At 65.4% G+C, this 15,896-nt stretch overlaps 1 protein-coding gene across 1 annotated transcript in view; it reads right to left on the reverse strand.

Moving 5' to 3' along the window:
• Window positions 1-7: 7 nt before the first annotated feature.
• Window positions 8-15,896, reverse strand: part of ADGRB1 (adhesion G protein-coupled receptor B1) — a 99,805-nt gene continuing 83,916 nt past the window's right edge. Inside the window, 10 exon segments of the mRNA XM_027773277.1 lie at window positions 8-265; window positions 666-773; window positions 987-1,022; window positions 1,960-2,131; window positions 2,133-2,607; window positions 4,518-4,572; window positions 6,160-6,255; window positions 9,210-9,381; window positions 13,375-13,460; window positions 15,072-15,138. Coding sequence (XP_027629078.1) covers window positions 68-265; window positions 666-773; window positions 987-1,022; window positions 1,960-2,131; window positions 2,133-2,607; window positions 4,518-4,572; window positions 6,160-6,255; window positions 9,210-9,381; window positions 13,375-13,460; window positions 15,072-15,138 — 1,465 coding nt within the window. The 3' untranslated portion in view covers window positions 8-67.

Below are 15,896 nucleotides of genomic sequence, written 5' to 3' on the forward strand. Positions count from 1 at the left end.
CCCCGTCCTGCGGCAGGAGCGGGCGGAGCAGCTGCCCGTGGCCCATGCGTGGCCGCCGCCTGCCCACTCAGACCTCAGTCTGGAGGTCAATGATATCCTGGCCCACCAGCGGGATTGTGGCGCCCGACTTCTCCCACTCCACGCCGCGCAGCTCCAGTGGGGACGGCTGCAGTGGCTCCAGCTCCTTCTTCCCCCATGCGGGCGTCCCGTGGGCCTTCCGGAGGCTCTCCCAGGGCCGCTTGTTGGGCGTCTGCTGCTTCTCTGGCTGCTCGGTGTGCCGCAGCCATCGGCACAGGTGCAGGGGCCAAGGACACAGGGAGAGAAGAAGTTGCAGGCACCAATCAGAGCAAGGATGGAGCTCAATTCTGGGGGCGCAGGATGGCAGGAGACCCCAGCACAGAGCAGGGGGGCACAAGGGCCTCACTGATGGGGCTGGCAGGGAAGGGCCGCACAGCACCCCTCGCCGCCCCAGGCCTGGCCTCGCCCCATGTAGTGGCAGGTCCTTTCACCCTGTGTGGACCTCCTGCAGGATCTAGAGCCTGGCAAGAGGAGGAGGGCAGCCACCTGCTGGCCGAGACCCCCTGGCCCGCCAGACACCAGGCAGGAGGAGGGCGGCCACCTGCTGGCCAAGGCCCCCCCGGCCCCCCGACACCTGCCCTCCTGACCTTGCTCTCTGGGCCCAGCACCTCCTTGTCCTTCTCGGCTGCGTGCTGCAGTTTCCGGTTCAAGTCCTGGAACATGTCCTGGTGCCGCTTTCGGGTGTGCATGATTTTCTGCAGGTTAGGGGAACCGGGTGGGGGGGCCCTGAGTCAGGGGAGGGGCCAGGCTGCCCCTGACTCAGGGACAGGCCTGCAGGGTCTGGAGGCCTGCCCTTTCCCGGCACCGGTCACCGCCCTCTCCCTGCTGGCTGGAATGGCCTGAACTGGCCTATGAGGAGCTCAGGACATGTCTGGCCCCAAATTCGGGGCGGGGGAGCCAGGACCCACCTCAAAGTCCAGTTCTGCATACCGCGATTTCCGCCGCTGTGGGGAGAAGGGATTTGCACTGGGTCACCCGGACCTCCCAGACCCTGTCCCGATTTCCAGTGAGGAAGACACCCCCCCACCTGCCTGCAGGTCCAGACCACACCTGGGGCTGGCCCTGGGCAGGCACTTTAAGCCACTGGGCGCCCCCACCCTGGGGACAGTGGCCCCAGTAGGAGTCTCAGGGAAAGCGAGTGGGCAGGGCCTGGGGTTGCCAGGGCTGAAGGGAGCAGTGAGAAGCTGGAGGCCCCAGTGGACAGGATGAGGGGAGTCTCGGGGGCCCCCTTCTCCTGAGGGCAGTAAGGTCTTGTGGAGCTGGGCCAGCCGGGCCTCCCCCTCTCCCAGTCCAAGGAACCTGCTGCCCTCGGGGCCTCCCCACGCTGAGGCAGTGCCAGCACCTGCACAGCACGTCAAGGTAGAGCTGAGCCTGGGCGGGCCCAACTTGGCCTGCCCCGATTCTTCCACGAGCTCAAGGCTGGGGCTGCGTGGCTGGGGTCACATGCCAGAGAACTCAGGGCTGCGGGGCGGCACCAGCATGGGCTGAGGGCCAGGAGGTGTGAGTGCAGCCTGGGGAGGGTGCCTGAGGCAGCTGCCCTGGCTCTGAGCCATGTCAGGTGGGCCCCACTCGGAGTCAGCCCCAGGCTCCGGATTGACAGTAGCAGAGATCTGCAGCACCCCACCACAGGGCAGGCTGGACCCGGCGCCCCGGGGCGGTGTGAGTCCAGTTCAGGCTGTCCAGGCCGGGGCCCTTGCCCTCTGAGGAGGGGGCACACGTGACAGGCTTCAGCACCAGCAGAGCTGGCGCCGTCCTGAGGACCTGGCAGTGCCTGAGTGCTCTGTACTGCCAGGGCCCACGGCCGCTCCCCCCAGCTCTGTCCATGCCACCGCGAGTCCCCCAGCGCAGGCTGCCCTGGCCCATGGCGTCCAAGGCCCTCACCTCCAGGGAGCTCACAGACAAGGTGGAGACATTCTCGTTCTTGGTCCCAGCCCCTGTGCTGGGTCCCGCATGGGCCGCAGGCTCCCCAGGCTCTGCCAGGCCAGAGGGTGCTGGCTCCAGGGTGGGTGGCGGGGGCAGGGGCTGTTGGGGAGGAGGTGGTGGTGGGGGCGGGAAAATCGGGCGCAGTGCTGAGGTGGATGAGGCGGGTCTGCGGCATCTGGTCGATGTTGATGCTGAACTTGGGCTCTGCCTTGGGCTTGGGCCGGAGCGTGGCTGTGGCTGTAGGCAGGATCACGTAGCTCGTGTCCAGGGCCTTCTCCTGGGCCCGGCTCAGCTCCGAGTCCAGCTTCTTGAAGATGTCCCCATCGCCAACAAAGGAGGTCTTGGGCGCCTTGTCCTTCTTGAGAGTCAGCGAGTGGCTGGGGGGCTCCGGCGACGGCGCGCACGGCGCGGGGGCCAGCTGCCGCGTGGGGTGGCGTGGCGAGCCGTGCAGGTGCAGCTTGGACACGTTGGCTGGCAGGCTATTGAAGTTAGAGGGCGGCCCCTTAGCGTGGGCCAGCTTCAGTTTCTCCTCCTCGGGCAGCGAGGGCCGTTTGAGTGTGCCAGTGATGGTGGCCGTGCGGCAGGCTGCGATGTCCTTGTTCAGCACTGTGGAGTCGCGAGAAGAGGGACAGGTCAGGGTCAGGGCGGCGCAGACGGGGCTTGATGGGGACCCTCCCTGGGCTGCTGATGGACCCCGGCAGATCCCTTGCCTATGCCTGGCGCTGCAGTGGCCAAGGCTCCTATGCTTACCCCAATGCTGCTCTGCCCTGCTGGTGACAGGCCACATGCTGGCGCTCTGAACCACTGCAGGACAGAGGGCCTGGTAGCCCCTGTGACCCCACACGGGCCCTCACACTGGCCCCACCATGCAGCCTGCAGGACTCTGCCTCAACCCAGTCCTCTGCCTGAAGGCCTCCTGGTCCTGGGAGGCAAGCCCAGCCCTAGACACCTCCCTCTTCTGTCAACTGCATGAGGCCCAGGCTCCTCTGACCTCTGACCTGGGCTCCAGCCTCCAGCAGCCAGTGGAGAGAGCAGAGCCAAGCACCCCAGCATTCCCTGCGGCCCTGCCCTCCTCTGGTCCCCTTGCCAAGGAAGTCTGCCCTGACCCCTGTTCACCCCCAGCAGCCCCAGTGTCGCCAGCTGTTCCATCCTGCCTCACCAGCAACTGAGACACTCCAGGGTCACTGCAACCTCTAGGCTGCCCAGGCCGCTAGTCGCTCACTGTCCTGGCCATCCCTGATGGCCGCACTGTACCCTGTGCTCAGCCCGGCCATGCCCCACTCCCCTGTTCCTCTCCACAAGGGTCAGGGCATCTCAGGAAACACCTGTTCTGCAGCCAGCCGAGGGCCTGGGGTTCCCTGGCATCCCTCATTCCCCACCAGGCAGAGCGAGCCCTAGCACCGGGACAGGTCTGAGTGTTCTCAGCTGAAGGCAGAAGCCACGCCTGCACCCCAGCAGGGCCTGCTCCATGGGCTCAACAGCCACTGCACACAGTCCAGAAGGTGTCACGGCTCTCTTACCAGTGAGGACTTGGGCCTCAGAGAGGCCAGCATGTGCCCAAGCAGGGCAGGGCTACCACCTAAGCCTCCAAGTCCAGGCACCTGTGACAGGAGACTCAGAGGGTGCAGGACTTTCTGTCCAGCTTCTGTTCAGCCCAGCCCCAAGGTCAGCACATCCAGGAAGTCCTCTAGGGCCCATTCGCAACAGCGGACATACCCCTGGGGCTGTCCCCATGCCTCTAACAGGGTTCTCTCCAGGGCAGGCTCCTCACATGTGTGACCCAGCAGAGAAAGCAGGGCCAGGTGGTTCCCCCAGGAACCTGGGTCACAGAAAGGATTGGGGGAGGGCAGGCCTCGTCGGACACGTGTGGCTGGGAGGAGCTTCCCCTACTGGACAGGCGACACCCTTGGGTACTTGCTCGCAGAAAGCTCAGTGGTGGCCCATCTCCATGGCAGGTCCCTCTCTCCCTGCTTTCCTCCTGCTCTCACCAGTGTCCCCCACCCGATCTGAAAGCTCAGCTGGCCTCTGCCCCATGCTGGGTCCACGCGAAGAAATGAAGGCACCACAGACCAGGTGCTGTGAGGGGCGACGACGGTGGACGATGAGGGGCCAGTGGGGGTGGAGGCAGGACCACTCCAGCCCCAGAGCTGGCCTACGCTTGCTGCCCCAGGAGGGGGGTGGAGGGCACAGACAGATCTGTGGGTGCCGAGGGCAGAGGCCAGCACCAGACTGGGGGCCCCCAGTGCTAAGGTGCCATAAGCAGTGCGTCCTGCACGTCTGTGTGCCCCACAGACCCTCTGCAGCCATGGGGAGAGGGCGGGATGGCAGGGGGTGGCATGATGGGTGCCCAGGCAGGATCCCATCAGACCCGGCTCGGGCGCAGGCCTTGGGTGCAGGGCCCAGTGTGTGGTGGTGGCAGGCAGGTGTGGGCGAGGACCGCTGAGGACACAAGGTAGACAACGCAGAGGGTGGGCAGAGAAAGTGGCAGGTGGCAGCCAGATGCCCATGGCTCTCACCTGTCAGACGCTCACCTGATCTACAGGCCAGATCCACGTCCTTCTCGAAGTCAGTCTGCAAGACAGATGGCACGTGGGTGAGGGCATGGGCAGTCCTGGCACGGCCATGCCCCAGGGAGGGTGCTCCTGAGGGCTCACGGGGGCCGTGCGCAGATGCGTTGCCGTGTACATGCCCCACGTGCCCTTGCCTGTCAGTGTACCTGAGGGCGTGTGTGCATGTTCGTGTTGTGAGTGCATGTACCGGTGTTTAGTGTGCACTCGTGTGTTCACATGTGTGACTACACTCGTGTCGGTGTGTGCCTGTGCCAGTGCATGAGTTGGTAGAACACGCGTGAGCGTGTGCAGGGGCACTCCCCACCAAGGCAGAGCACCCTATCTCCCCTGCCTCGGCCTCTGTACCCCACCCCAGGCCTCCAGAGCCACATGCTGCTGCAGCCCAGGGCTGGGCACTGCAGGCTGGCCTCTGGGAGGGCAGGCGGGGCTCAGATGCGGCTGCCATGGCCCTTGCTGCAGTGGGAGGCAGAGGCCGGAGAGCCAGGCCCAGCCTGTGAGCACAGGGCCGTCCTTCTCCAGGGCCCAGCTGGGCTCTTGATCTCAAACCTGGAGGCTTGTCCCCTGCATATGCAGGAGTCGGCTTGACCAAAGGAATGGTCTTCCCTCTGAGGGCACAGGTCAAGGCAGAAGCAGCAAGGGTAGGGGTCTATGTTCCAACCTGTTGGGTCCCTTCCAGGTGGGGACAGAGGCCCACAGGGGCCACGGCCCTGCTCGGACATCAGGTGTGAGCTGGAGGAGGCCTCCTCTGGGGGACCTTGCTCCTCAGAATGCCCATGGGCCTGGGGAGCACCTTGCGGTGCCAGGCTTGCTGAGTCCCATGGGCAGCAGGTTCCAGCGCAGTGCAGGTTCACCCGGGACCAGCCAGGCCTGAACAGGCTCTAGGTGGGGCGGGTTCCCTGAGGAGGTGAGGTCTCGGCTGAGCCCATGGTGACCAGTGGGAGCAGGCAGGGCACACAGGCTAGGTGGAGGCACATGTGACAGTGGTGGAGGGGAGCCCACCCTGTGTGCGTGGCTCAGGGGCTGCAGGGCCCTGGGCCTGGAGGTAGAGGCAGGGCCAGGGCTCCATTTCAGTGAAAGCCACAGATGCACTTGGGGGAGCCTGGAGCCCAGACAGGAGCGTCAGTTGGGGCAGGTCTGGAGAAGGGGGATGGTGGGAGAGGGCATGCTGGGCCCCACAGCATTGGGCATCAGCCTGCTAGGGGCCTGGCTGGTGCCCTGGAAGGGGCCAGGGTGGCAAGGCAGGGGCTCTCACAGCAAGGACGGGATGGGGGGAGGCCGAGTATGCGCCTAGAGGGGCTGGGGTAGAGGGCAAGGCCGGTGGCCAGGTCCCTTCCTGGGCTGGGGCCAAGGTGGCGTGGGGGTGCGTGGGGCAGGAGGCAGTTCAGCCAGGGCTGGATGCTTGGTAGCATCTGGCCAGGTCCACCAAGGGGCAGCACAGGGTGGGTGCCACCTCCTGAAACTCGTCCTCTGGACCAGGATCTGCCCTCGGCAAGCCTCCGTTTTCCCAGTGGCTAATGCCCAGTGCTGTGCGCGGGGTTGCACCCGCAGGGGGTGGGCATTGGTCGCCTCACCCTGGCTCGAGCCCTACCATGAGCTGTGCGTGGCCGTTCTGGAAGGAGCCGCCCGAGTCCCCGTTGCCCTCCTCCTGGCGGTCGACCACGCGGCACTTCACAGCATCCTGGACCTGCGTGGGGGAACGCGTCAGCGCCACAGGCCCAGGCTGAGCTCCTGCCGGAGAGGCCTTGGAAAGGCAGGGAAGCTGGCACCCCCACAAGGTGGGTGGACAAGGCACGGCCACACCTGCCATAGGCTCAGGGCTCATCCCTCGTCTCAGCGGTGGCCGTGTCCCTGTGGCGGGAGAATGAGACTGATGCTCCGGCTGCGGAGGGTGTGCTGCAGGCCCTCCTGGCTGAGCCAGCAATGGGGACCTGACAGCCTGATGACGTTCACTCGGTCCGCTGCCTACCCTGAGTCATCCGCAGCCAGTCCCTGCAGCTGCTCCCACACCCTGCCGCGCTCCTCAGAGAACATGCTCCCTCGAGCATGGCATGGGCGACAGCAGTGGGCTGCGTGGGGGCCACGGCAGACGGCCTGTCCTAGTGGTCAGACGAAGCTGGTCAGTAGGGAGGAGTGGAGACCAGCTGTCCGGGGACGCAGCTGCTCGATATGAGGAAGGGCACAGGAGGAACTGGTGGCCCGTCCCCAGCGGCACAGCCAGCTGCCTGGCTGTCCAGGGCCGTGGGGCTGCAGAGGGCAGGGCACCACCCTCCATGTTGGCTTGCCAGGGCTACAGCAAGTAAAGGGGACCGGAGGTGCAGAGCAGGGAGAAGCACCCAGGGCTTCCTGGAGATGGTGTTCTGAGCAGAAGGCAAGGATGAGGTGGGAGGAGGCCATGCCAGGGCTCCTGACTCCCAGGCACACACACACCCACAGATCCCTGCCCCCCATTTCTTCACCCAGCCCTCCCATCAGGCACATGGGCAAGACTTGCCCAAGGCCACACAGCTGCTCAGCGGCAGGACTAGGCCTAGAAGCCAGATTCTTGCTGGCCCCCGAACCACGGGCACGGGCACTAGCTAGGTCTAGGCCCTCCTTCCTGCCAATGCTCACTCCTAGTCCACCTAGCAAATGTTTACTGAGCTCCTCTGCGCGTCCAGCTGTTGGCAGGCCAAGGTCCCAGGAGGCACTAGGTACGACAGTGTGCTCTCTGCTGGCATGCAGGGAAGTTGTACTACCAGATTCCCTGTCCCCTCTCCTCCAGGAAGGCCACCTGGGTGATCAGGAGAGCTGGGCTGTGTTGGTGCAGATGAGGGCTTTCCTCATCTCCCATCTGGATGCTCTGTGCCCACAGGGCCGGCTGGGCTTCCTGGTGTGGCCTGCACTGGCCCCTCCTGGCCCGCTCTCAGCACATCCCGGCAGCCCTTGCTGAGGCATGAGGATGTGGATGGGCTCGCAGTCTGCTCCTCTGCAGGATGCACGGAGCCCACGGGCAAAGCAGGGGCTCATGGGGCTATTAGCCACATCTGGCCCTCAGGTGCTCTGTTCCTGCCTACATGGGAGCTGGTGGAGTCTTGGCTTCCCCCACCGCCATGCTCTGGTTCCCCTGCAGAGGGTTCTCAGAGCAGGTCTCTGCCCAAGCTGCCCCACCTGCCCCACACTCCCCTCCTGCCTGGGGCTCTGAAACCAGGCCTCCCGTGAGCTCCTCTCCGCCTCCTCCGCCCCTGACACCAGCTGGCCCCTTCGGGTCACTGGCACATTACACCTCTCCTCCTGTACCCTAAGTTAGGACGCAGCCTGCACCTTGTGCCTTGGTGGCCCTGTGGTTGCTGCTCCTGTCCGATTTCTACCCGGTCCTCTGTCCCAGCTGCCCCTTTCTCATTGTTGGCTGTTGGTGTTTCACGGGAGCCAGGCAGCGGGAGCCAAGCTTCCAGCCAGTGCCCAGCTCTGCATGCGGCTGCAGTGTCCCAGAACAGGAGCCTGTCGGACTGCTGAGGGTCCCAGGGCAGCCGGCACGGGGAGCACCCCCGCAGAACGGTGGCATGCACTTCCTCCTGGCATCTGCCCCATTTGGTTGGCCTCACCATCAGGGCATCCCCAAATCTGCAGTAGCTGCTCATGTGTAAGTGTGCAAGGGGTTGGGGGGCTCGTGATGGGGTGTCGGGTCAGTGTCTGCCTGTCATACCTCGTGGCTGGGGTCCCTTAGGGAATGCTTCCCCACCTGTTTCCGGGAGCTGCCCCCATCTCCAGCTGTGCTGGGCACCCCCAGGTCAGGCCCCTCTGGTGACCCTTCCTGGACAGTGAGACACAGGAGGCCAGCTGGGCAGCACTGCCAGGACAGGGCACGGTGAAAACCAGCCCTGAAGGGGACAGAAAATCAGTGCCTCAGGGACACACCCTACCCTTCCTCAAGGTCCCACTGCCATTTCCTGGGCCTCAAAACAACTGACACTAGCCAAGCCTCAGCCTTCCTTCCTTCCAAACGTCGGTGGCAAGAGCAGCTGCTTCTGAGGGTGCCCAGGCACCCAGCTGGCCGCTCCCGTGGCTCCATCTTGCTCCCATTCGGGGCCTGTGCTTTCCCAAAGGCACTCTGCTGTCCTTGCAGGCAGTTCCTGGGGCAGACAGGCCACCCCTGCCTAAAGCCACATCCCTGCTCAAAGGGCACCTTAGGCCACTTAGGGCCAGGTGCACGGTCTCCACTGCCACCCTCTGGAAGACCAGGACATGTTGTCCTAACCTCTGCCACCAGCTGGTGGTGACTGGCTGTGGGGACACAGTTTGGTGAAAATCTTCTCTGGGTACCAGGAGCGCAGACCATGCCAGGAGCAGGAGTCCCGGCCATCGTGGGAGCTGGTTGCATTCCCCCCTGCACTCAGCCCTCCTGGGCTGTGGGGACAGAGTCCCTTGTCACTAGAACAGCTCAGGGCTGGCTGGCATCTTCGGGAAGTTGGTGCCATGTGAACAGGCCAGCCACCTGGGGCACGCAGGACAGGGCTACCCACAGATAGCACCTGCTCCTGAGGACCGGCGTCCACGCATGTCCAGGAAGCGTGTGCAGATCCACACCCTGCCAGACCGCCATGGCCTATGTGAGCACTGGGGTTCCCAGCAGGACCCCCGGGGCGCGGTGTGCCAACCCACCTCCCGGCGCAGGATGCAGTGCACCATGACGATGACGAAGCCCTCCAGCGAGTCAAAGACCGCGAAGAGGATCTGGAAGAGCGCGGAGCGGCGGTCGGTGACGGCCAGCACGGCCGACATCCAGGTCAGCGCCAGCAGGGGCAGCACCACGCAGGAGCTCCACAGGGAGGCCCTGCGGACGAGGCAGCCCGTCAGCCCCCGCCCACCACTGCAGCCCCCCACCTGCCCACTTCCTGTGCTCTGCCCCTCCTCCCAGAGACCCTCCTTCAGCTGAGGGGTCCCTGGCTCCTGGGGCTAGGGCACAGCTCCCCGGCAACCCCTGCCCACAGCACACCTGAGGCTCTGAGGGACCTGGGCTAGCAGGTGCTGACACGGGTAAGGGGAAGCTCTTTGGAAGAGCCCCAGGTTCCTGACTAGGTGACAGGAGGAAACGGGTCCAGGGAGCTGAAAGGGGTGAGGAGGCGACTGCTAGCTCCAGTTTGCAGGGCCTCAGACAGCCCCCAGGTCAGCAGGGAGGACCCAGGCCTCAGCTCGAGTGCAGGATGGCCAGGGCAGGGTGAAGTCCAGGGACTCAGAGAGAAGCGAGAGAAACTGTGAGGGGTGGGGGACAGACAGACAGACAAGGCCAGGCAGGGAAGGGTCAGAACAGAGACAGATAGGAACAGAGACCAACAGGCATTTCCTCCTCTGCCCTGTCCTGAGCTGCCCCCAGCCCCTCCTCCAGGGAGCTCTCCAGGAGCCCCCTTGGCAGACGCCTTCACAGGCAAACCCAGCCCCTCCCTGTGCCACTGGGCTCTACGTGTGGCCTCTCGAGTCTCTGCCGGCCTGTCCACATGGCGGTGCCAGCGCTGCTTCGCAGGGCCCAGGGTAAAGGCGGCATGAGCAGGGCACTGGCTGAGCAGGCGCTCAGGACTGGGCCAGAGCAGTCCTTGCCAGTGTCACGGGGTATCCCGGCCTGGGGAGCACACACTGGGTACCCAGTCAGCCCTGCCTCTCGCCTGGTTCCCCCGCAGGGGCTCCACCATCACCACCACCGGGTGGAGCCAGCAACAGGACAGCCTGCTCATTCCTTGGGGAGCCCGGGGCCCTATGAAGAAGCAGAGGTGCCAGGGCAGCGTGTGAGGGGTTCCCCTCCAGCAACGTCCCAGGAAAGGTGCTGGCCCCAGCCTCGGCCACCACCAGCTGCCGTGACTCAGTGCCCAGTGCCCAATCCCATGGCCAGCAGCTCGTGGGAGCGGGAGATGGCAGCTGCTGGGCCTGCCCTGACCAGCGCCTCTGGGCTCCAGGGCTGCCCTTCCCCACTGGTATACAGAAGTGCAGGCCCCACTGCCCCACTCTGCACCTGCCTGGGAGCCCACCCAAGAGAGCTGCCCCTCAGTACAGAGGAGTGAGGCCTCAGTCATGTGCCAGGCAGGGGCCATCTGCATGCCCACGGCCACTCTGCACCCCACGTGGACCCCCGACACCACCCACCAGGAGGGGCTTACTGCACCCCGGCAGTGGCAAGACTTCCCCCACTCGGCTGCTTTCTCAGCACGGGGAAAGCGTCATTCCAGACCGGGTGCTCTCAGAGCAGGGATCCGGACCCCCTCCACCGAGGGCCTGAGTCAGGGGACATCTGAGTCTGCCACGAGTCACTTTGTCACTGCTTTCCGGCAGAGACCCACCTCCAGGCAACAGTCACAGCCTGGCAGATGGCCCTGGGCTTGGGGACCCATAAATCATTCCCACAGCCTCGCCTCTGTGGCTGCAGAGACGTCTCAGCCGAGGGTAGTGCTGAGGAGACTGGAGGGTCCGGTTGAGGCACCAGATCTGTCCCCCACTGCCTCGGTGGGCAGAGGGGCGAGTGGGCCCTAGGGAGGTCAGCCTCTCCCGACTGCCTGACCTGCGGTAGCAACCTCCCAGGTGGAGTCCCCCACTGGCGCCCCTCCCCGCCACTGTGCACTGCCCCCCAGGGAGGGGGTAGCCTCACCACAGAGACCCTATCTGCATGAAGCCAGGCCACTGACCTCAGGACCCTGGCGCCTGGCAGACCTCAGGTCCTGCCCACCCGAGTGCGCCTGCTTCCACCAGCCCTCCCCCAGCTCTGAACACCCTGGGGTGTGGGCCGAGGAGGCCTGAGCCCTGGCAGGGCACCCCGGGCCACTTGCCGCTGCCGGCCGTCAAACTGGCACTGGTCCCCTGGCCTGGGCTGCCGGTACTCTTACGTGCACATATGTGTTCACATGCATACTCACTCATGTGACACACGCCTGCATGCTTACAGACACGCCTGTACACACTCACACCCAGTCGCTATTGCCCAAGCTCACACCCTCTCCACACACATACCACTTGCATGCCCCCACTCTCCTACATACAAGCGCATACACTGACACACATGTATGCACTCAGTCTGGGGCCCTGTGCCTGCCTTTGTCCATCGGGCAGGGGGCCTCTCCTCATGGGGCCCCCTCCTGGCAGCCAGGAGGGTGGAAGGAAAACTGACCAGCAGCGTGGTCCAGCCAGCTCCAGGGCCAGAGAGCTGCCGCTGAGCGGCCCCAGGCTGCATGTGGCCTGGGCCTGTGGCCCCTGCCTCCCGTCGCGTCTGTATACATGGAAGAGGGCAGCCTGGGGCAGAGACGGGCGGGGCCAGGGGCTGTCCAGGAACCCAGAGAGGTTGGCAGAGATGAAAGAAAGAGAAACATGGAACAAAACAGGACTTAGAGAAGGGAGAGCCCACAGCAGGGCGGGCAGGAGGTGGCAGCGGGGCACTAACATGGCATTACTGGTGGCGTCGGAGGTGGCATCGGCAGCAGGGAGGACTCCACACTCAGCACATTTGAGGGCACGCCCGAGGGGGGGCGGGGGCAGCTGACTGCCGGTGAGACCAAGGCTGAAACAAAAGCAAAGTCCGCCCTCCGGCCAGCCGTGGGGGACAGGAGAGCAGACAACCGTGGGGCCCAGCGGGTGTCTCGGGGCGGGGCCAGGGTGGCCTCGGACTCTCGTCCACCTCAGGAGCAAGGGCACTCTGGGGACCCGGGCCCATGGGCTGCATGAGGCTGGGCACAAGGGGATAGCAGCTGGACCCGTGCGTGTCAGCTACCGGCGAGTTCTGCTGCCCTCGCTGCCAGAGCTGTGCCCTGCCTGCCCTCGCCCCCCAGTGGGTCGTCTGAGCAGCCCCAGCACGCGAGGACTGAGCGCCCTGCTGGCTGGCCTTCCACCAGCGAGCAGGGCCGTGCCGCAGACGTCGGGCTGCACTCCCGCACACGTAGGCATGGCCACTGCGCGTCCGCCTCGAATCCCGGCTTCACGGCCACCTCCTCCCTCAGCATTCAGATGGGAGGGAAGTGGCAGAACTGCCCACGTTGTTCTCAGGTGCAAACGGAACTACTCAGCTCGGGTGGCAGAACTGCGGGGCCTTGGTGCTGCCCCGGAACCTGTGGCCCTAGGGCTGCTTCGCTGTGTGACTCACTGTCTCACCCGTGTGTGAGGGACAGTGGGTTCCGGGCCAGGTGGGGCACAGGGGCTAGGGGCCAGGCGGCAGACAGAGCCAGCCTCCTAGTCACTAAGGGACCCTCAGCACTTGGGATACCCCCGGCCCACTCAGCTGGTCTAACCAGGACCAGAACCCACCAGGCGCCCAAGGAGAAGGCTCCCTGAAGCTCCGGCTCACTAGGGAGAGCAGGAGCCAGGGCGGAGGGAGAGAGCAGAGCAAGCACGCAGGATTCCACAGAGGGTGGGAGGGGCTCACGCAGACACCAGCCAGGAAAGGACACACAGCGGGGGCAGTGGGAGGGAGGGGCTGGACAGAGAGGCTGGAAGGTGCCTCGAGGCTGCCCAGACAGGAAACCTCCCTCAAGGTCACACCGCAGCGTAGACCCCCGGAGGCGGGGAAGGCCAGGGAACCCGAGCAGCCAGGGCCTCTGGGAGCCATCTCACTGTCCCTGAGGCCCTCACAGGCCTGCCCATCACAGGGCAGGTGGGGAGACCGAGGCACAGAACCTGAGAAGTGAGCCTCAGCCTGGCGGCGCGCCTGAGACGCCCCTGCACTCCGGGCCTCAGTTCCCCACTCGCTGCAGGGTCCCAGTCCTGCAGTCTGGGACTGGGCGATGGGGCACCCTCCACCGGGGGGACGGAGCGGTGGGCCTGTCTCCCTGCTGAGGTGGGGCGCAGCGGGCCCTACCCTGCCCGCTCCTTCAGCTTCTTGTCGGCGATGCCGTCCTTGGACACCAGCTTGTTGAACACCAGGATCCCGATCACCATGTTCACCTGCCGAGCAGAGGGCGCTGAGGGCTCACCCCACCAGGGCTGCTCTGGTGCATCCGGCAATGCCTGTCATCCTGTCACCCAGTCGGGTAGGAGTTCAGGTGACCCCCAGCCTGGCTGCCCTCCTCCACCCCGTCCTCGGCACCTCAGCTCCCTCCATCCCTCCCATGGTGGGGAGGCTCACCACCCCCAGGCCAAGGATGCCCTCCCACCTGCAGCCAAGGCATGTCCCTAGGCCGCCCCACATCTTGGCTCCTCCCGCAGGCTGCTCTGACCAGGCCGTCCTACCACGGTGCCCCAGGCGTCCTCCCCGGGGGTTCTTCCTGGCTGCCTGAGCACCACCAGGCCAGGAGCCGTTCCCAGAGCCCCGTAAGCCACCTTCACAGACCCCTGGGGTGTCCCCTCTTCTGGTCTTCTCTGCCAGGGCTGGGGGGACAGTTCCAGCTCACTTGGCCCCTAAAGACTTTCCCTTGGCCTCCCACTCTGCAGAAAGAGGCGGATACAGCCTGACCTCTCAGGGCCATCACCCTGCACCAGGAACCCCAGGCCCAGAGGCTTAGGCGGCCAACTGGGTGGCCCCTGGGATTCTGCACTCAGGCCCCTGCCTCTGGGGTTCTCTGAACCGGAGTTCCCAAACCCCGATGCCAACACTCGCCAAGCATGACCAGGGCGGAGCTGTTTCCTGGCAGCCTCCTTTCCTGACGTGGCAGGGGCAGACAAGGACAGGAGGGCACAGGCCCCCACCTGCAGCTGGCTCTGCTCTGCAGTGGAAAGGGCTGTGGGGGCTGCCCCCAGTGGCTCAGGACTAGCCTCTGCCCCAGATATGTCCTGGAGAGGGGTGGGCGGCGGATGGGGGTTCCTGCTTCTCCGCTCCCCATTCCCCAGTGTCCAGGTGCTATTGTGTAAAATGGTGCCAGGGCTGCTGGCCCCGAAGCCAGCCCGAGAGCAGCGACAGGCACCGCACGCCCAGCCTCTCCAGCTTCTGCCAGGGCACCTTGGAGGAGTAACAGCCTGGGACCCTGGTAGCTGAGGCCATGGCTGGGGGTTTGGACTACCCCTCCTTTACCCACGTAACTGTCCCCTGCAGAGCCAGCCCCCGGGGCTGCACTCTCTCCCGCCATGTCCAGCCTGTGCCTGAGCCTCACAAGCAGGAGCTGCGGCCTTGCTGCCCTCCCCGGGGGCACTGCCCAGGAGCAGGGTGCTCCAGGGGCTCAGAGCGGGGCTCGGGCAGGTCCCGGCCCAGTCATCTGCACCTGGAGACAACGGCCCTGTGCACCACGTCACTTGTGCCAGGCGCAGACCAGGGCTCTTGGGCTCTGGAGCTTCAGGGCTGCCCAGGGCTGGCTGTACACCCTGCTGCTGCCCATCCCCACCCACCCTTTGGTCCCTCACCGAACCCACATAGGTCTCTGACAGGTCTATGGTCACCCTGTAACCAGGCCCACTGTGCTCCCAGGGATTGACAGCCACCCCAAGGGTAGCTCGAGCACCCCACCCTGGCCCTCTGGTCAACCCTGGTGGGACAGCAGGTACCCCAAGGCCCAGCCCAGGTCCAGGTGAGAAAACTCAGGAAGTCCAAAGCCCCTAGCAAGGCGTGGGCCCCAGGGTCGGTACCAGCACGACGGCAGCAGCGGGTCCCACGAAGGCATACAGCAGTCCCCCCTCCAGGGAGAGCCAGCAGCTGGGGAGAGACGGGCTGGTCAGTGCTGCACCCCACGGCCCAGAGGGGCCACTTGGAAAGGAGCTGGCACCTACGAGGCGCCTGCTGGATGAGGTGCTCCACGCCCACACTGCAGTTTCAGATCCCAGGGCCCCGGCGGCCACCGCCACTCCGTCACGGAGCGGACAGGCCCGGAGCGCATGGCGGGGACCAGCTGGCATGCGGACCTCCTAGGCTTGGACCCCTTCCGGTCCTTCTCCTGGCATCTCTGGTAGAACCCACCTCCCGTCATGATGCCAGTCTGGGGCTGGGCCCCCCGCCCTTTGCTGGCCCACTCCGCCCTGGCCCCATGACCTGGGACCTTGCTTTGTGTGGATACTCTGGCCTGGCTCCTCCCCACCCAGCCATCAGCCCCACATTCCCCCAGTCTCTGTACCACCCACAGTGACCCTCAGGACCCTCAAACTCAGCATTTTGCTTGTGCCACTCCATGGGCCTGGGAGTCTATCCACGCTGTCTGGTCAGTGGACTCCTCTTCATCCCTCAGAACCCTAATCCCATGCTCTCCTCCCCTCCTTAACCCACCTGCCGCTGGTGGGCTGGCACTGTCTCCTCGCACCCCAGGGGAAGGCTCCCATTTCCCTGCCAGCACTCACCCTGCCAGGCTCTGCAGGTCCCATTATGCACACTCCTCCCCACTGCCCAGATGGGGCCCGCCACACTGTTCCCCTGGGTTCCAGCCCCCACACTCTCGCCCCCTCCTGCCCTTTGGTTCCCAC

This window comes from Tupaia chinensis, unplaced genomic scaffold, assembly GCF_000334495.1.
Source record: "Tupaia chinensis unplaced genomic scaffold, TupChi_1.0 Scaffold000335_1, whole genome shotgun sequence".
Taxonomy (NCBI): domain Eukaryota; kingdom Metazoa; phylum Chordata; class Mammalia; order Scandentia; family Tupaiidae; genus Tupaia; species Tupaia belangeri.